Source organism: Hylaeus volcanicus, chromosome 2, assembly GCF_026283585.1.
Source record: "Hylaeus volcanicus isolate JK05 chromosome 2, UHH_iyHylVolc1.0_haploid, whole genome shotgun sequence".
In the NCBI taxonomy this organism is placed as follows: domain Eukaryota; kingdom Metazoa; phylum Arthropoda; class Insecta; order Hymenoptera; family Colletidae; genus Hylaeus; species Hylaeus volcanicus.
In genome coordinates this window covers 30,106,869-30,128,308 of record NC_071977.1, presented here as the reverse complement: position 1 = coordinate 30,128,308, position 21,440 = coordinate 30,106,869, and the positions used below count along the sequence as shown (strand labels likewise).

At 44.6% G+C, this 21,440-nt stretch overlaps 1 protein-coding gene and 1 long non-coding RNA gene across 17 annotated transcripts in view; one reads left to right on the top strand and one right to left on the bottom strand.

Annotated features, from left to right (window-relative positions):
• The window catches only part of LOC128872117 (potassium voltage-gated channel protein Shaker), a 198,828-nt gene extending 182,107 nt beyond the window's left edge, over window positions 1–16,721 (top strand). For 14 of the 16 annotated variants that reach the window (XM_054114480.1, XM_054114477.1, XM_054114478.1 and 11 more), the window contains 4 exons: window positions 1,631–1,760; window positions 5,850–6,040; window positions 7,961–8,134; window positions 8,421–16,721. In XM_054114480.1, the coding sequence (XP_053970455.1) occupies window positions 1,631–1,760; window positions 5,850–6,040; window positions 7,961–8,127 (488 nt within the window). In that variant the 3' untranslated portion in view covers window positions 8,128–8,134; window positions 8,421–16,721. Of the gene's footprint in view, window positions 1–1,440; window positions 1,571–1,630; window positions 1,768–5,849; window positions 6,041–7,960; window positions 8,135–8,420 lie in introns of those variants that run through there. The other 2 variants (XM_054114476.1, XR_008456103.1) reach the window with 2 other exon arrangements.
• On the bottom strand, window positions 1,577–20,061 carry LOC128872120 (uncharacterized). Its single transcript, XR_008456104.1, has 3 exons — window positions 19,932–20,061; window positions 1,865–2,083; window positions 1,577–1,745 (listed from the first exon to the last, which is right to left on the bottom strand). It is a non-coding gene; the product is annotated as an uncharacterized LOC128872120 (long non-coding RNA).
• Window positions 20,062–21,440: the final 1,379 nt, after the last annotated feature.

The window sequence follows — 21,440 nt, the reverse complement described above, 5'->3', positions numbered from 1 at the left end:
AATTGACGATTTTATATAATCCTCCAACTAGTGATCGGAAGTCCAATAAAATTGTTAATGCATATGCTGTCTACACGGAAATACTGTCCGAGTAGGTTTAGACCTAGTTTTTTGTTGGACGCTATCGCGCGAGCGTCCACCGTGTAAGTTTATATACATGATATTTCATAATTTCCAACTAAAAATTCAATCGATGGTAAAACAGTATATGCATCAACGAGTTTATCACGTTCCCCATTACGAGATGATATAAAGTCACCGATAAATTTGATAAGCATTCCGTAATTTATCACATTTACCAACTTTAGTGTTAACTCGATGCATAATCCCTAGTTTACTACGTTTACCGTAATAGATACACTATTTGGATACTCCTATGCCGCTAGAAACTAGTTTGCACTCGTTAATTAGCAAAATCCATTTAGCTACACTTTCACCAATGATTTCCGTATCTCTTTTCAGACACTTTTGTTTTCTCGAACTTCTCTCTACATAGTTTCTCGCTTACGAATTATCGCATACATTTATAAATTGATTTTGGTACTTGTAATTTTGATCTTGTATTTATAGGTGCTATAATTATATGTATTCCGAAGATTAGTGAAAACACACGAATCGAAACGTAAGTAAACTGCTTGTTCCGAGACTGTCAAATTGTCGTTCCTATACTCGTACGTGCACGGACGTTCGGAAAAATGGCCGCGAGGTCGCGGTGATAAACGCGCGAACGGACACGACGCGGTAACGGCGACCTCGCGACGACTTCGGCGAACGTCGATGTACGAGGTGTCTCCTCTATTAAAACTGTAAAGAAAAAAAAAAAAAGAAAAGAAAAAAGAAACTATTCCGTTTCACCGTATTCGTTCTTTGGAACCACGTAAATTATGCCCTGAACATTTTTCCGTGTCGTCGAGAATAAAGGAAATGCTTGAGTGTCCTGTTTCTAGTGGGACATCCCTGCGTAACGACAAGGAACGTAACGAACGAACGAAATAAAACGAAAAGATCACGGAGAAAATAATCGATAAAACAGTCTCTTGGTTAGAGATCGGGAAATCTCCTACCAAGAAGTCTTTCGCTACGTTCGCCGGAAGCTCGCAGCCGTACGATCTAGGTAACCAAAAACCCGAGGGGTCGAGGATCGTCCGTGGCGTGTAGCCGTTTCCAGAGGCGTGGTCCGAGTCCAATCATCGGAACGGAGCGAATCCCGGCGAATCCGTGGATTTCGCACGGTCGGCGGTTACGAGCTTTAAGTCCTAACCGGAGACCGGAGAGTCATCGACGCGGAGGGAGCAGGTGTGACGAGAAGGTGGATCGGTCGTCGGTCGCGTTCCAGTATCCAGCCTAGGAGAGGAGAGGGGCTTGAACCGACGACCAGAGCTATAGAGGCCGCTAAAATACCGTCTCTTGAACCGTATCTTCCTCTTGTGTGCGTTCCAGGTGTGGTGCTGTTCTCGTCGGCGGTTTACTTCGCGGAGGCGGGCACGCAGGACAGCTTCTTCAAATCGATACCGGAAGCGTTCTGGTGGGCGGTGGTCACGATGACGACCGTGGGCTACGGGGACATGAGGTACAGAGCCACCGGGGGCGTTAAACCCACTGAACCGGTGTTTTCTTCCTTGCATTGCAGGTGTGGTGCTATTCTCATCGGCGGTATACTTCGCGGAGGCCGGCTCCGAGAATTCGTTCTTCAAGTCCATTCCGGACGCGTTCTGGTGGGCCGTTGTCACGATGACGACCGTGGGCTATGGTGACATGACGTATGATGTACTCACTTTCACTTAAGACTCTAGTTAATGCCCGCCAAACAAACGAACACACACCACTTTTATTACTTTTCCCTCGATACTTTACTAACTCTTACTTGATTACTCGCTCGATTATTATACGTCTTGCTGACCATTCTTCTTCGCCTTCTCTTCGATCCTACGAAGCACGACCTCCTCTTCTTTCCTTCCTTAATCGCGTCGACACCCTCGTCATTCAATTTTCATAGAATCGTCGCCGCGGTCCTAAACTCCGCTTGATAACCCTTCTCTCCTTCGTTTGTTGCGCTTAATAAGGGGTGATTCCACTGTAACAGCTTCAAAAATACATACTTGATTCGATCATGATCACAGTTCTGCGCAGACAGAAATAATTAGCTACAAAATTGATAAAACGAAGACAAATGACCCGCAACCGAGCTTATCGCTGGCAACTTCTCCTTAATTGAAGTGTATCTTTCTTTCTGAGTGGTGGACAAACGAAAATACTTGTTGGACAAACGAAAAACATTACTGGACAAAATGTGGAAAGACACATTTTTTAAGGAAACCCTAAAAAAGGTCTATATAGGTGCGTTGACTTCAAATGGCTTGTTTGCGGTGTAACTTTTTTCTGAAAGGTGGACAAACGAAAATTGTGGTTGGACAAACGTGGACAAATCGTGGACAAATGAAAATTTTGATAAAAATCAAATTACATTCGTTTGTCCACGTTTGTCCAACCACAATTTTCATTTGTCCAACCACAAACGAAAATACTTGTTGGACAAACGAAAAACATTACTGGACAAAATATGGAATGACACATTTTTTAAGGAAACCCTAAGAAAGGTCTATATAGGTGCGTTGACTTCAAATGGCTTGTTTGCGGTGTAACTTTTTTCTGAAAGGTGGACAAACGAAAATTGCGGTTGGACAAACGTGGACAAATCGTGGACAAATGAAAATTGTGGTTGGACAAACGTGGACAAATCGTGGACAAATGAAAATTGTGGTTGGACAAACGTGGACAAATCGTGGACAAACGAATGTAATTTGATTTTTATCAAAATTTTCATTTCGGGGTGCTAACATCGCTAAACTCACTCGGCCGGATACGCCTCGTTAAACCGGGCGTTCGCGTTTCACGTCTCATCGTGCGGGCACAGAGACATTATAACATCGACAAGGTAGTTTCGTGGTTCGCGGTAGACCCTCGAGATTCAAGAGCATCCGTCGAGAGAGGTTGGAGATCTCCGGTGTTACAGCCAAAGGGGCTTCTTGAGCAATTGCCTCCTGTAAATCAATAAGTGTCCTCGGGTAACCGGCACGTATATACGGTTCTTGGGAACGCCCCGAGCCAAGAGAACCTATAAGCGTATTTTAACAAATACGAATACAAATACACGTAACGTTTGAGATCGACGGACGCTCTCGATCCTGTTGCGAGGTAAAAATCGCGCTTTTCTTTTTTTTTTAACGAGCCGCATCTCGAGCTCTAGACTCGGAGAAATTTTCGTCGCGTGTACGTGATTTTCCTGAACGTACGCGACTAACGTCGTTGAAACGTAATTAACGACGAGTCTTTGGGTTTTCCCTTTGTTTCGATACGTTCTCGTCGACGACGGTGATGTTTCTCTCCGCTGTCTACCGCGAGAGGCCTGTTCCAGTTTCCCTATACGATACACGCAGCCAACCGGACTCCTTTGTCGAGAGACCGGCGTCGCTCGCTTCCTCTATCGAAACCAGGTTCTCGCGTAACCAGCTTTTCCCGTCGAAGCGCGCTTCGAAAGTGTGTCCCACCCTCCCCCGCCTACTTAGCCATCGCATCGCATCGCGTCGCGTCTCGTTACGTCAGTTCCTCGGTTCTCATTACCGCGATTGATCGCAGTTTTGGAAACCCTTCGATCGGCGGGCTTGTTTCTAAGGCATCGTTACGCTCTGATAGCCGTGCAATTTGCCTCGTACCGTCGAGATCCATCGAGAACGCGAATACTCGAAAGCGACACTCGTCGTTTATCGTCTAATTAACTCGATTCGATCGCGACGGTTTCGATATTCGGAACGTTCCCGCGAATCGCGGAAGCGTTCGCTATTCCCTCATCCGCTGCTTTCAACCGATTTGTATATTTTTAAAAAGTAAACAAAAATGTCCGCGGATCGCGGGTTCTCCTTCCTTGATGTTGATTTTTTTTTTTCTGTTCGATCTCCCGCGAGTCGAAATTGACAATTACCCGATATCCCGATTTCCACATTTCCGTACTCTCCCGCATCCGATGTATTTGTGCATGCGTTTGATTCGCGATCGAACAATTAATCCAGCCAGTCCCGAATACGATTTCTTTTTTTTCACCCGACATAGTTCCAAAAGACTTACAGTTAGCGAGTAATCTCACTCCCTTGGAAACCACTCCAATTTGCTCTCGGAACGCTGTTGTTATTGCTACCACCATCAGTCATGGATCACAAAGGCCCATAGTACAGTGACACTTGCAGGAATGATCTCTTTTTTTGCAATTAGTTCTAAATAACATCGTCTCACCACCAAATAGCTCGCATTTTACTCGCAAATCGAGGTTACTCTCGCCTAGATAGAGCTCACGTTTCGCACGACCAAAGGCCAGAGAGCAGAGAAGAGTCGCACCATCATATTGCTTCTTTTGATCGCGAACTACTGCTGAATATCATTAATTACGATACAAAAATGCAAAAGTAGACTACCTACAGGAGCTTGCGCGCAAGTTTGAACATTTATCTAGCGGAAACGACTATTGAGAGGTCCGAGATTTGCATTGTCGAGACAAAAATAGGACAATACGCAAGTCCTTGCAGTCCCGTGTACGTATACAGTTTTGTAGAGCCGTGCGAGTGCGTACGAGCGCGTACAAGGCACGGGAGTCCACTCCCATAACGACGAAAAGGGGCGAGACGAACGACTCCCGGAAACGATCGGAAAGTAATCGCGAAGAAATTGGAACAAACGTTGCTCGTTGCGGGGCGGATTCGAAAATTGCGACTCGTTAGTGATTTTGCGAATATCCGTAAGATTCGAAGGCCACGGAAAGTGGAGTGGTCGGTCTGCCGCGCAACCGAGTTCCGGCGCTTTTCAACTCGATGAAACGCGCTCTAATCATCTCTGCCCTCTGCGTCGACTCGACGCGCTCGAGAAAGTTGCACCAATCTCCGTCGCTTCGCCAGAATCGGTTTTTTTTTCCCTCACCACCCGTAATTGCTCATTAGCGCGAGCGACTTTCGAAAATGATGCGTGCACGGTGAAATTCAGACGTAAGGCTTGTCCGTGAATCGCTCGATTCGAACAGCGTTTGCGAACAACGTGCGCTCTCGTACGAACGTTGACGAATCAGGAATTTAAGCGGCACGTTTCGATCGAAGAGCAGTCTCGTTCGATTTCTTACAGCAACGAGTCTGAGAGAGTCCAGCGAACTGCATGTCGTACCGTTAGAGGGTCCGGTCGAATCTCGGCAACGGAATGGCACGCTTGTTTGGTACGATGCATCGACATAAGAGGATGGAGCCTTTTTTAGAGAGTCACTTTGATCCCCTAGTCTAGCCTAGAGAGCCCGCTTCTGTAAGACCACGCGAATCGCTATAAGTGTACACGGTCCTGCGTACCACCTGGTCTACGATAAATAGAGACAAGTTCCACTGCAACGTAACATCGAATTGTACGAATTGCAACCCGTCGCACTTGCAACGTCTCTTATCGCGTTCTCTGCGATCGTGGCTTACTTTGTACGGAATCGAATTGTTTGTTGTGCATCGCCACGCGGGTACGTCTGTTCGTTCGAGAATATCGGAGAAACGGTGGAGTACGAACAGCGAAATCCGAACGCGTATACGTTCCCTGCCCGACGATGTCTAATCTCTATTTGCGATATGACAAACGCGCGCGGACGGACCGTGTATATCTATAGGAGCCTTCAAGTACCGCATAAGTAGCGCCACACTCGACTCGACACGGCAAACTCACACAAGATAGAAACACCACACCTAGCACCGAGTTTCTAGACGAGGAATGAAGCTATCGACTATCAGTTCGCCCGGCAAACCGCGAGTCATAGCGTCCATTTCGCTCTGCTTCAGGCCTGTGGGAGTCTGGGGGAAGATCGTTGGCTCGTTGTGCGCGATCGCCGGTGTCCTGACGATCGCCCTGCCCGTTCCCGTCATCGTCTCCAACTTCAACTACTTCTATCACCGTGAGACTGACCAGGAAGAGATGCAGTCGCAGAACTTCAATCACGTGACCAGCTGCCCGTATCTCCCTGGCACTTTAGGTACGAGCCTGCCGCCTGATCCTTTCCCTTTCGATATCGGCACGTGAGCCTCGAATATGCGAACTCTCGGCTCGGGAATTAAACGAGAATTAAACGAGAATTAAACGAGAATGAAACGTACACCCTAGTGGGCGATTTTAACACGTTGACTGCCAGACGAACGTTCTCGAAAATTTCTGCTAGGTTATCATTTAAACTGTCGAAGACTACGTAATAAAATCGTGGTATTTATTATTATAACTTCGTAAAAATCGAGGAATTTTATTTCATTTAGAGAATCATTAAATCATCAAATTTCTGCTAAGTTCATTTTGGTTTTTGGAAGTTCATTTAGTTTATTTTCTTTGGTGCTTAACTCTCGGAGTTAATTTCTTTAGTTCTTCGATGAAAAGCACTGTCCTAACCGAGATGTGTATCGTTACGTTACCATTGTCTCACCGATACGCTTTCATCGACTGCGTTTTTTCCTCGGCATCTCTTTCTCTCTTTCACTCTCTGTCCTTTTCTACTTCAAATGTAAACACTGCGATGTTTGGGTCCCGATTTTCTTTCGCTCATCCAGTCTCCATCTGGCTGTGAACGTGTTAAACGACCTCGAAAGTGTACCGAAATTCAAGGGAATCGAAAGTATCGAAACGGTAGTGGAACGTTCGCAAGGTAAAATTGGGAATATTTTTTCGGTAAGTACGATAGAAATAAGAATAGAATAGAGGGATCGCGCGTGACATCAGTCCTCGAGGCGTGGTCACATTTTCGAGCCGACTTGCCGAGCAAATCCCGACACGAGTATGTACCGATATCGCATGTCTACGCCTCTGCTGAAACGGTAGTTTACCGTGGCTCTAATCCGCTTATGCGCGAACCAAGCGACCGTTCGATTATTCACGCCTTCCTCCGCGAACGTCGACTCGCGGACCTTTGTCGAGACGCTGACAACGATTACCAATTGACGCGTGACAAACGCGCGCTAACCAACGGAAGATACAGGGTGTCCCAAAAATGTTGGAGGTGGTTCGGGAGGTGATTTGAAACAAGTTTTTCCTTAGCGAAAATGTTGTCCGAGGGTTATCGAAGGAGATATTAACGCGTTGACTGCCAAACGAATATTCTTGAAAATTTCTGCTAAGATTAAATATTATTTAGACTATCAGAGTCCAGGTAATGAAATATTTATCGTGGTATTTAGTTTTGTAACCGCATCGAAACTCGTGAATTTCATTTAGATTCATCTGCTGTGACGTCTAACTTTCGGAATTAATCTTTCTAGTTCTTCAGTGAAAAACACTGTCGCCCACATATGAGTGACGTGGCCATCAACGTGTTAAACTACAATATACAGGGTGTCTCAAAAATGTTGTAACACCTTGAAAGAGGTGGTTCGGGAGGTGATTTGAAACAACTTTTTCCTTAGCGAAAATGTTGTCCGAGGGTTATTGAAGGAGATATTAACACGTTGACTGCCAAACGAATATTCTTGAAAATTTCTGCCAAGATTAAATATTATTTAGACTATCAGAGTCCAGGTAATGAAATATTTATCGTGGTATTTAGTTTTGTAACCGCATCGAAACTCATGAATTTCATTTAGATTCATCTGCTGTGACGTCTAACTTTCAGAATTAATCTTTCTAGTTCTTCAGTGAAAAACACTGTCGCCCATATATGGGTGACATGGCGATCAACGTGTTTAACAGAAAACAGTTAATATTTACGAAGCCTCAGAAAACATTTTCGCCAAGGAAAAAGTTGTTTCAAATCACCTCCCGAGCCACTATTTTCAAGGACTTTCAACATTCTCGGTACACCCTGTACTCTTCCGTGAGACGACGACTCGATCCACCGAGACTTGTAACGTAGCCTCAGGTCGCGGTCGTCGAATTTCGAAAGCTGTCCAACGTTTGTCCACGGTCTGGTTCGCAGGTCAACATTTAAAGAAGAGCTCGATGTCGGAATCGTCGTCGGACATAATGGAGCTGGAAGAGGGCATACTGCTCACTCATCCGGAGATTACGAAGAAGCCCAACTGCAACCCTCGCCATAATAACAATATTAATCCAGCCTGTATGAGCATCGAGACTGACGTCTGACTACTAGGTAGATATTTATTTTCGAAACTTGCTACCGAGTATTCTCGCTGCGAAAATTGAACGCTATTCCTTTTGCATTTCCCTTTTTTTTTTTTTTTCGCCCCGGTCCGTTTCGAAACTTCTTTTCAGGTGGCCGGTTCTTCGAAACGATCGTCGCGGACGATCCACGCGAAGATCGGTGAATTATAGAACGGGCGATAAGACGCGTCGATGTAATCGTTCCTTCGAGCGGACGAACATTTCGGTAAAAGTGGTGGTTGTAGCGCGACTGAAGTCGGTTTCTGTGATTCCAGTGAAGGAGACTGTGGCAACGTGGTGGCCAGTGCTGGAGCGGTTGTCGAAGAACAGCTGCAGCTCCCTGCGATGCCTGACGTAGGCCTCCTTCACACGTCGTCGTAGTCGTGCTAGCTGCGAGTGCTAGCGATATAACGCGTGTACGCGTGCGCGCTGGCCGTTGGATCGCGCACGCCTGTGCGAGCGCGCGCGCGCTCGCGCCCTCTGTCCATAGTCTGTCAATACGAGGGGTGCTTCCAATCCATTATTACACGTCGACGAGATTGAAAGAGACGGGATCGTTGGCTCCGCGTCGTTGACGAAAACGTGGAAATGAAAAATGTTTTGGGGAACGACGGTGAAAGTTATCGCGTAACGATAAATGTAAAAACAAAAAAAATAAGTATAGCGATAAGGGCAAAGGAGAGAGAGAGCAGAGGTAGAGGAGGAGAGAGAGAGAGAGAGAGAGATAGAGAGAGAAAGAAAGAGAGATAGAGGGGTGGCGATAGCTTCGATGAAAAGCAAAAAATAAGACAGCCGCTTCGGAGGTGTTTACGGTACACACGCACCCCACGTAGGGACCTACGTGTTAATAGGGGGGATGGAGCGGAGCAATAATTCTCGCGCGTCCAACCCCCACACCACCGACTCCAGTGTTCACTACAAATGATAACAAATAAATAAAAAAAAAAAAAATGTAACAAATAAACGAAAGGGAAGAGAGTTGAATCGCAGCGGCTTCGCGAGGGAGGAAAAAAAATGAAACAAAAAAAAAAGTAATAATAACGAACGATCGTCGTCAAATCCCCCCTCCCTGACGACGTTATTCGCGCGAGTCGGCAAACACGGCACTCGGTCGGCGACAGGGGGAACCGACCGGCGACGAAACCAGGGAAATCGTAAGAGATAATACTAATTAATTATTGTCGATATAATTAATCGAGTACACGTAGGCAAAGGTATGACGCAAACGACGTTCGTCGTAACGATAATATCGACAACTCTTCGCGAATACGGACGAAGCCACGATCGAGCGGAAGAGAGGACGACGAAGACGAGAGAGAGAGAGAGAGCGACAGAGAAGAGAACCGAAGGGAAACTGCGATTGCGCTCGTGGCGAGAAGACCGACTTCCAAAGACACCTGTAGGCGTTACGTACGGAGAACGGCTACGGATACGTGCGTGTCTTGCAGCGGAGAAAACTCTTCCTTTTTTTCTTTTTTTTTCCACCGTGGATAACCGCTAGAAGTAAGCCGGCATCGACGTATCTTTTTAAAACGCTAGACCGATTGGAATACAATTCGTTTCTCGGAGCGTAACACCGCACCTCTAATTACACGCAAACAAACACAAACAGATATATATATATACACACGCATGGCTCTTGTTACGTAGGCAAGCATCGGCGAACGCGGTATGCCACCACTGACGTTTGTTACGATACTTGGAAATATTCTACTCGGAGTAACGTCGATCCCTCGACCGTGCAGAATCTCGGGGAGTCGAAAGGATACGCGATAAAAGAGAAGATACTCGGTTCGAAAAATTCCACGAATCGCGCCGACGATGTCTAATTCAGATTTACGACGGAGAGGACTCCCCTGTTCCACACGATCGAGACACCAACGTCGACCGAGATCCGAAGGTACGAGCTCCGGAACCGGAAGCGAGGAGAGCAACTAGTCGAGAAGTTTTCCTTGCCGCGTCATCCTGATTCCGCGAGACTCGAACGAGCAACTCGAGGTCGCAGCAGATCGGCGCGAACGGTGCGACAAGCTTGCAATAGCGCGCTGACTGACAGCCACGGATCACGCTCGGAAGTCACGTGACTTCCCCTCCTATTGTCCAATCCGATATTTGGCGTAGAAGAGGGAGTCGAGTAGCAGCGAACGCAGTGCCACGCGGAGACTCGGCGAGAATTTAGTCGCGCGAGGGACCCTTACGGCGCGTTAAACGGAAAAGCAAAGGTAGCGAACGAACCGATTTGCGGCCAAGATAGAGGAAAAGAGGCGCGGGTCGAGACGCTCGGGAAACGTTCGAGTGAACGATCATTTTTGTCGTCGCCATGATTCGCGCGTTGACCGCCGGGAGCCTAAGGTGTCGCGAGTCAGAAGGCCAGGAGAATTTTTAGTTTAGGCGTCCAAAAATGTCGCGCGCCGTTTCGTGTTACCTGAAACAAGGAACACCCGAGCAATTTATCCATCGAGTTTGTTTCGGAATTCGTTACGAGACGAAGAACTTCATTCTTCGGTGTAACGTGTTTGACACGAAGCCAAAAAATTAACGAATTACTGTTAGGATTACTGTTAGACAAAATTTTGGTCTCCTAGGGAACTCGACGAATATCGAATAGTCTGACAATCACCCTATCGAATATATTTAGCGTATTTAATTAAATTAGACGAAATTATTGATTCGCGGACTTGGAATAAATTGAAATTACCACTCGATTCGATCGATGTTTGAAATCGCGAACGATACGAATTACTTGGAGAGGAACGACGCGAGATTAGATCGTTCGGACGACGGGAATCGAGACACCGGAAACTATTTTCTCGCCCTTCTGACTCGCGGTCCGTCGACTGGGTCACGATTATTTTTGAAACAGCGGGAAGAGAGGGGGGACGTCGCATATTTTGTTCTCTTCCACTCGCGAGACACCCTTTTCTCCACTAACGGTTGAGAACGATCACGACGCACGTCGACTGATCGGGGAAAAAGAGCTAATTTTCGCACCCTTTCGGCCGAGCGTCCAGTAGAATAAGCGAATTATTAGTTATAGAATTAGTCGTACGCGCGTTACAATTTTAGCGAATCGTATACGTCTTTGAAACCGTGACGAACGAGTTTGCACGACGAATGCCAACGCGAAGCAGTATTTTAAAGCGTTACCTACGTATTTTTAAACACCAGACTACTTTTAAAGTAACGATAACGAGAAAAAAAAAAAAGTGATCGCCGAAAGGGTGAACGGCCGACAAAAAAAGAAACGTACGGTTAAGGGGGACCCTTTCACTTCGAATCTTCGCGTTTCTTTGCCTTGCTTGGCAGACTGCGCGAGGTCGAGATTATTATCTTTTTTTTTTTTTATCTTTCTTTCTTTCTTTCTTTTCTGCGTTTTGCGCGAAGGCGGAAGAGCGCGGCAGACGTGTACAGGGTCCGAGGAAGAACGCAGAGAGAATAGGAGAGGAGGAAATCGGTACGACGATGCTCGGATAAGCAATTTTCTGTTGCGTCTCGAGTTGATGGCAAAACGAATTGGCAGGCCAATCGATCCCCCGGACGTGGAAGTACCGCGCTTTCCCTATCTCTTCGCTGTCATCTCAATGTTTCGCCTCTTTCCTGGCGGGAGAAAGCGCAATTCCAAATCGCCAAGACTGCCATTTCACCATTCTCAGTAAAATAAAACGGAAATTAAACGAGAACTTAAAGAAGTAACGACGTCGCGTAAACGATACGTCCACGATCATTTCGAAGTAACGTCGTCCGTGCTCGAACACTTTCCGATCGGATCCGTCGTGCAATGGGCCAATCGCTCGGGATCGAGAAGTTCCCGTTGAAGTCGTCGTGAACCGTGACGATCGCCCTCGGTTACCGCTCGACGAAAGCGGTCGCGCCCGTCCACTCGTCGCGTCGAATTTTTTTTCCGCTGGAACGCTCGACAGGCTGAACCGTATTTTCTTTTTTTTTCTTTCTTTCTTTCTTTTTTTTTTAACGTTTTTCGTCAACTTCGAAGCGCGCGAGACTCGATCGTCACGGTTTGGTCGAGTCGGTCGCGCGACTCCGTGGTTTTCCCTCCGGCGGAACTTTTCGGCCGCCGTTGTACCGGCACCCAAGGTCCGCGGGAAGACGCCGTTCGTTCGAACAACGGAGCGATCGAAACGCGATCCGCACGCATTCCCACGGATAACCGACTACGATGAACAAAGGAAGTCTGACGTTAATAGCGAAAACGATATTAAAAAAAAGAGGAAAAAATATTGCAAAAAAACATTAGCGGTTATTCGAGAAAACGAGACGAACGAAATATAAAAACGTGACGCGCGGTTGGCGGATACTTAAACGAACAAATCGAATAAGATGCAAGCAAACGAGGAAGAAGAAGAAGAAAAAAACAAAAAATATAAAAGCGATTCCATTATTCAATTTATTAGGTCTTAGACGCGAGTTTTATCGAAGGGATATATCTCATCTACCTTTTATTAGACGAAGCGAGCAAAGGCAAGAAGAAGCGAAACTTTGATACCGTGGCGAATCGAAGAACGAGTGGAAGAAAGCATAATTGCGCGTGTGTTTTGTAAGAGAAAATCGGAGAGAATGAGGCTTTGTGAATGCGCGACGTACGGGTGCGTGTAGCAGTGCGTGTGCGGGAAAATGTGGTGATGATGAGAGATCGTGGGGGCGAGTGTGTGGTACCAGGAGAGCGAGACAGGTAACAAAACAATAATTATACTGAGATTTATGTTACGCGCCTTTATTACGAGTACTTGAACTTTTCGCCTCGCTACTTTAGTTAGTGGAAGGAAAAAAAAATTTTAACAAAGCGCATCAAACTACCAGCCTAGCTAATTCCGCGAGGAGAATTAAAAATGAAAAAAAACGCAAAACAATTTCGCAGAGGATAAATTTATTACTATTAACGAAAAAAAAATTAGTGCTACTATTAAAAAAAAAAAAATGATCTATTAACTAAAACCTACTACTATTACTACAACTACTACTACCACTACTATTACTATTACCACTAATACTGCTACTGCTACTGCTACTACAACTACTATTACTACAACAACAACAACAACAACTACTACTACTACTACTACTACCACTACTATTACTATTACTATACTACTACTACTACTACTACTACTACTACTACTACTACTACTACTACTACTACCGCTACTACCGCTATCCGCAGATACTATCATCACTGCAATTACACCCTCTATTGTCACTTCAGTAATTTTACCACACGAAACAAAAAAGAAAACGACGACTAAACTCCTACCACCCACCACCATCGCTACTCCTACTACTATTATTCTACTCTACTACTATTGTATATTACTATCACTACCGACAGTAGTGCGTAATCGTTACTTTCGTTATTATTATTATCTACGTCTACTACTACTATTGCTGCTGCTGCTGCTGCTGATATTACTACTACTACTGTTACTACCGCTATTACTACTACTATTATTACTAATACCGAGTACTAAATACAACCTACAAGCTACTGTTTACTACCGAGCTAAAGCGAAGAGAAACAAAACAAAACAAAACAAAAAAAAAGAAGATATACAATGACGAAACACGCTACGGTGGAAGTATTTAGATAACGAGAGGCGGGAAACTACTCTGTTAGACGGTCGTAGCTGTTAGAGGTATCGAAAAAAATAGAGAGTAGGTAGGGTAGTTGGTAGCGAGTACGGTATTCGCCATGTTGGAATTTATCGAGTATTAGGTAAGCGTTCGAGAGGAAAAAAAAGAAAAGAGAGAAAAAAGCGTTTGTCGTTCCGTTCGATTCTCAACGGGCGGACTCGCGTCGTGTGTCAGCATAAACGAGAGGAAGAGGATTGTTTCGCTTTCACGAAGACGTATACGTCTTTCCATCGTTTTCGAACGTTTTCACGAGGCTGCCCCCTCTTTTCCAGCGCGTTCGAGACAAAACTCTTTCTACGTTTCTCGCCCTCGGCAATCGGGAAGCGCGTTAAATAACACGATATACGCTCTCGAAAAACGTAGGTTACCTTTTCGTTGTCTTGTTTTTCACTTTTTTTTTCGTTTTTTTTTTCTTTTCATTGTTCGAGAAGGACCACGAACAACCGATCGATCTCGGCTACCGTCGAACGCATCCGGACTCTTTTAACACGTTCACCGTCGATTGGCGCGCGAGCGCGATAGGACATATAAGTGTGAGCCACCGGTGGTACACGGCGCCGTGAACGTGTTGAAGCCAAAAAGAAAAAAAAAACGCAAAAGATTTTCATCTGTTTGGATATAGAATATTTTCTTCGTCACCTCGAAGCTTCCCTTCCGCTTTGAAAATTCACTGGTACGAACGAAGGGATCGGTAGCAGCCACGTTTCACATACGCGCGCGACCGTGAGCCACCGGTGGTACACGGCCGGCGCGAAACGCGTCGAACTTTCCATCGCGTTTACTTACGCGTAATCGAGATCGATCGGGTCCCGAACACGTGTCCCGAGTCGAATCGAAGCGAACGGATAGACACACACACACACGCCGTCTTTTCGTTTCGCGGCGATACGAGAGCGAACACGGTGCGTGCCGAGTGGCGGTGGTGGTGGTGGTCCGTCGATGCGACACATCAACCCTTTTCGACTCGCGTACGAAAAAAACGTGGCGAGGCGTTCCTTTTGTAAGAAGATCGACGCACTTGTCCTCGCCTAATGCGAATATCATACTCGTAGCAACCAAGAGAAGCAAACAGACGAAACAGAAACGAAAAGAAACGTTCCTCCGTGGTAGACGCTGCGCGCTAGCGGAAAGACGTCGGATGTCGAGCGACGAATTATCGCGTGCGCGTCGAATCGAGCGTCGTCGATCGCTGATCGCCGTGCGTCCGTGTATCCTCCCGGTAAATGAAGTAGGGAGCGTGAAAGAGAGAGGGGATAGAGTGACAGAAAACAGAGAGTTTGCGAGGAAGAAGGTGAGAGAGGAGGGAACGAGCGAATGGAACGATCGAAAGAAAAAAGTCGGATACGCATTCCAAACTCGATGAAAATTAGCGAAGAAAACAATCGAAGACCATGGAAGAAAAACTCGTTACGTCCAAAAATTAGAAAATGGAGAAAATCGTGATTGTAGTTTACGTTATTCCTAGGGGCATCGATAGTGGTTTAAAAATTCGGGAAAAATACGTATTTCGAAGTTTAATGTATCCAGTTTAAGAAGCCAGCGATGAGAAAAATTATCCCGGTAACCTTTTATTTAAAAAAACAAACAAAAGCGGATTTCTATCTAAAGTGGACATAATTAGTTTTTTCCCTTGTCTGTTAAAACGATTGATCGATTTTTCGATCGCATAAATCGATTCCTTGCCTCTTTTCCGCTAGATGGCTTGCGTGTTTCGATTTCGGTCAAAATTGGACGTAATGAGTTTTTCTCCTTTGGTCTTCAATTGCGTAGGTATTCCGTCGCAATACGAAACAGCCTTATTCCCACGTGCGCATACGAAAAAAAAAAACGTGGATCGAGTGTGGATCCGTGAGCTGAACACGTGGGAACGTGGCTTATCGCTCAAATCTCGCGATTAACGATACGAAGCGTACGAGAATAACGTTTAATTCACCTTTAGTCGAATACCCCCTGCTGCATTGTATCTCGATCTCTCTTTCTCTGTTTTTCTTTTTTCTTCTTTTCTCGCTCGCTCTTCCTCCTTTCTCTCTTCCCTCTCTGAATCGCTGCAATTGGCCTGCCATTTTTGTTTTCCAAACTGGAACGCAAAACAATTTCTCGCAGTCCCACGTTTATCTTTCCGTATAAAAGGTACCGAGAAACGCGACGCCAAGTATAAGTTTTAAGGCAGAAGGACGGTTGATAGGTTGCGATCGAGTAGCTAAGTCTCGTCGGTGGTTTTCCTTTCTAGATACCAAAAGTCACGGACACGATCGAGCAAGCACGATTTCACGTTGCGCTCGCGCGACAGAGTTGGCGCCACCGTCTCGTTGTCAGCCGAGAGAATTGACGAGAGTCCGTTGAATTTACGCTCAAGTTTATAGAGACTCGAAAGAAACACTTCACCGATACGAGATGATAGCTTCGCATCGGGCCTTGCGAGCGTTTGCGAAGGCAGCAGGGGAGCGATTACTCTTTCAAATGGAAGCGTACCGTGTATAATTCGAGGAGAAAGGGGAAGGATGATAGAACCAAATGCGACCACTCGTAGACCGAGTGGTTCGAGCTCTCAAGTGATATATTTAGACATATTGCGATCGACGCTGAACGACACGATCCATTGAATTATTAATCTTAACGATTTAAATCTACGGTTTGTTATCATTGAGATATTCAGCAATTTCAACCAGGATCGAATGTTAGGTGTAATGCGATACGCGACGCGTGAACGTATTACGCGCACGGTCGTTCTCGTAAAGAGAACAAAGGAATGTGTTGTTGTAAACGTAGACGTAATTTTAACGGGGGAACGAGGTAGATAGTAACGGAAGAACGAGAGGAACGTGTCGCGCACGCATTTTAACAAAGGGAAGAAGAGAAATCGTTTGTTACGGATGTAGAAAGTACTAATGTTACTACACACACACACACACACATACACACACACACACACACATGCAGAAAGACAAAAAGAAACACATACAGATAGACACGTACACGAATGATTTTTTGAATTAAGCTATTTCGTAGGCTAACGAGAAAAAGTTAAAGGGGAAAAAAATAAAATAAATGAAATTTGTAAAAAGAGGAGCGCGCGCGCGATGGCGGCTGCCTCTGCCATTCTAGTCGGTCGGGATCCGTTTTGTTAATTAATTAATTACTGAATTAAGTGTTGAGCACTGTTTTAAGTGCTTTTCATTTTTTGGCTGTGTGAAGCTTCAACTAAAGTAATTTAAAGAGGAAAAAAATGATGTAATTTATCGTATTGGCTTTGGTATAATCACTCTCGACAATTTTTCTGACGCAAAGGAAAATACAACTAAATAATAATGAAAATATTAATAATGATGAAAATAAAAATAATAATAATAATAATAATAATAACTCCGTAAGTAACAACCGTAAAACACTAGACGAAAGCCGAATAAAAATATACCTATGCGCGCAGAGAAGGGGATTACAGCAAACATGAAATCACGATTAATAATAAATAATAATAATAATAATAACGATGAATAATGGAAAATAATAATAATAATAATAGTAATAATATGTAATAATAATAATAATAATAGTAATAACTAACGTGTAATTAACTAATGAGTAATAATAATAATAATAATAATCGATAAGTAATGAACGCCACGTCTCCCTCGGTACGTTATACATATTATGATTCCGCATCTCCGTTTGTACGCATTTTAACAAAAGAAGAATTACTACAAGATATATTTAAAGAAATAATGAACAAAAAAAAAAGAAGATGTATAAATAAAAATTACTATAATCTTAACGGTACTAGTTCAGATAAACATCCTGCCGAGTTGCCCCGGGTTACGCTAAGAGCCACCTGGCCCCGCATCAAGGAAACAAAACAAAAAAAAAATATTACGTTTATAAGCGCTAAGTCGAAGCTAAGCCGATCGCCTTACAGAGTGGGACACGATAATAAGCAACAAATGTAAGAAGTATAAGAGAAGACGATTTAAACGCATAAAAGAAAAAAAAAATGATATACCACGTAAAGCGGGGGAACTACACGCACCAACATTATACTAAACACGCAATACGCCATATTTTACAGGTTACACACGTACATACAAAGGCTAATTCGTATTATACACGCGCACGAAACGGCGGATAGAAAGACATAGAGTGATAAACAAAATAAATAAATAAAGAGAAAAAAAAAACAAAAAACAAAGATAAACACATAATAATCTATTTTTCGCCCGAACAAAGTGATTCTATTCTAACGTAAATAAAAAAAATAAAATAAAATAAAACGTATCGATAAACGAACAAGCGTAAAGAAAGAATGGGTAATTTTTCTAACGACGAAAATAAAGCACTGACCGAAAGCTGCGAGAGTAAAACCGTGTCTTTTTTCTGTTTTCGTGCTTCGATGACAAAAACGATGAGAACTTTTGTAAACACACCTATTTCTATATCCAAGCGTTTTTTGTAAAAGTGTCGTGTTCGCGACCACGAGAGGATCAAGTTAACACGATAAACGCGTAGCGCGCGGTCGTTCGCCGATACTCGCGCGAACACTCTCGCCTTCTCGTCGTCAGCTTCGCGCACCTCGCGCGTAGTGGATTTTTTCTCGCCATGGGACGGCGCGGTGGTACACGCTATCTGATGGACGCTCGAGCGCGAGCCACCGGTGGTGCACGCCGCCAGATGGGACATAAAATCAGTACGATAAGTATTCGTACAGGAATCATTTATTTCAAATGGTTTGCTGTACGAATACTTCTTACACTGACTGTATGTATAAGCGTGAACCACCGGTGGTACGCGCCGGCCTGAACGTGTTAAACAAATACACGAGAACGAACGTGCGCTCGCATCGGATACACAATCACGAAGCTTCGTCGAACGTCGTCGCGCCGCGAGAAACGCGATTATCCCGCTTCTCTTTGTATCTCCAGCCGTTACACGTTCCCCTTCTATCGTTCAACTGCCACTTTTTACCATTCCGTCGAGGCGAGAGTTTCCTCCGAAAAACGAACGTGTCTCGCGTTTCCACATTCGCGTCGCAGCGTCGCGTATATTTATTCGCGAGAAAACGTTGATAACGATACACCGACTCTACGATTTCACTTCGCAACATTTGCAAACGCTTCCCTCCACCCTTCTTATTCAACGTGACGATCGGGAAACGAAAGCGAATACTTCAATAACCGCGACGCGATTTATATTAAGATTAAAGGGGTTCGTCGATTCCTCGACGAACGTTCGCAAACGTACGCTTATCGATCGAGCGAGCGAGAGTTACCTCGAGATCGGCGGCCGACCGTCGCGTCGCGACGCTTCAAATTTTCGTTTAGCTGCTTCTAAAGAAGAGAAAAAAACGTGTAATAAGAGAACGGAACGCGGTAAGGAATTAAACGGATTCGGACGAAGCGGGATTACGCGAATCAAACCGAGAGCTTTTAACGAACGAGCAAGAAGGTGATGGCGGATCGAGAATCGAGTACCGTGGAACCTCTGTTATTCGAATTGACAGGGTCGCGCGATAACGAAAATATAATATCTTTTTCTACCGTTGACTGCATGTTTTCGGTAAGTCTGCGATTATTTTATAGTTTTCCGGCTTCGGAATTGTCTCGTGTCGTAATTATTATTATTATTATTATTATTATTATTATTATCGTTAAGTAGCGTTGGATGTCTTCTTTGAGACGCCATCGAGTTTCGCGATAAATCTTTGTTACCGAAATGAATTTTGTACGTTGAGAAAAATACGTGTTCCGCGAAAAGAGAATTCGTATAACGGAGGTTCCGTCATCTATGTATATACATGTATATCGAGGCGCGGAAATTGAGTTCCGTTCGCAAGCCGGGTACCAAGGCACTCAGGGCAACGATTAATATCGATCAACTTATTTGTACGACGACATCTAGGCTATTTACGTTGTATGTCCACGATGCCGGAAGAGATATATTAACAAACAAAAAAAAAAGAATCGATGCATTTGTAGGCATTAAAAACAAAGTAAATAAACGACGCGGCGCGCGTCGCCTTCTCTAAACGAGACTATATAACGATTTGAATAAAAATAAAGTATATGTATATATATATAAATACACATGTATGTATATATATATACACATAAACAAATACACGTACATACACACACACACACACATACACACACATTACTTAGCAATTACGGAGTACGTAGGTGAAGATGAAAAACTTGTTTTCTCGCAGCTGGTCGCCTAAGCGCGGTTACGATGCCTCGGGATACCATTGATTTTCGCATCAATTTTTTCGTTTTTTCTTTTCTTTCTTCTTTTTCTCGTCGAAAACTACGAAAATTGCACGCATCGCATCGAATCGTACAGCCAATTCTCGATCTCGACGACGCGTTCAAGTTCCCCATTCGAGGTTCCGTCGCGACGGACAATTCTTGATTTCTCGCGACTTCGATTCATCGTTCAACGCGTCGCGGCATTATCGCCGTGAAACAAGGCGATAAACGTTAGTAATCGCGCCCACGCGCCAGCCCCGTCGTCGTTGCGTATAAAAATTTCCGACGTAGCGAATGGGAGCCCGTTGGTCACTGAAAGTAAAAACTGAATCACGGTAATCGGGTTTTTCTCGGGGAAGACCGGCAACGAGGGTGAATTGAAACGGGCGACGTGAAAAACGATTCAAGACGAAGACGCGTCCGGTACTCGGTAAAGACTGGACGAGTGCAAGGAAATCGGGATACGAAACGTTGAAACTGTTCGGTCGAGGTCTCTGTTCTGTGTTTACATTTGACTCGTGTTCGAACGTAGAAAAAGGACAGAGTGAAAGAGAAAGAGTCGGCAGTATCGGGGCGACAATAACAATGTCACGCCGATATCTCTGTTAGGATCGTATTACATTCAAGGCCGGTTTTGGGAATATTGGCGCCCCGGGCAAGATTATCGTGGCGTCCCTTCAGGGGCTTAAAATTTTTAAGAAAACGAGACGAGGTAATAATATTGTTAACACGTTGACTGCCAGAGAAATATTCTTGAAAATTTCTGCTAGAATTAAATATTATTCTATTGGAGACTATTGGAGACTACATAATCAAACATCCGTCGTGGTATTTATTTTTGTAACTTCATCAAAATACACGAATTTCGTTTAAATTCATTTCCTTTGAAAAACTTTCAGAATTAATTTTTTTAGTTCTTCAGTGAAAAACACTGTCACCCACATATGAGTGACGTGGCCATCAACGTGTTAAACTACAATATACAGGGTGTCTCAAAAATGTTGTAACACCTTGAAAGAGGTGGTTCGGGAGGTGATTTGAAACAACTTTTTCCTTTGCAAAAATGTCAGATGGAGCTTCGTTAAGGAGATATTAACGGAAAACCCCGACCAATCAGAGCGCGTGCATGCCGATGGAGCGCTCGCGGTAGCGAAGGCTACGCGCTAGACGGCCGCGCTCATACGCTACCGCGAGCGCTCCATCGGCATACTCGCGCTCTGATTGGTCAGTGTTTTCCGTTAATATCTCCTCAACGAAGCCTCGGACAACATTTTCGCTAAGGAAAAAGTTGTTTCAAATCACCTCCCGAACCACCTCTTACAATGTGTTACAACATTTTAGGGACACCCTGTATAGCAGCTTTACTAATCTACACCGGACTGCGACGCCCCCAAAAATCTGGCGCCCCGGGCG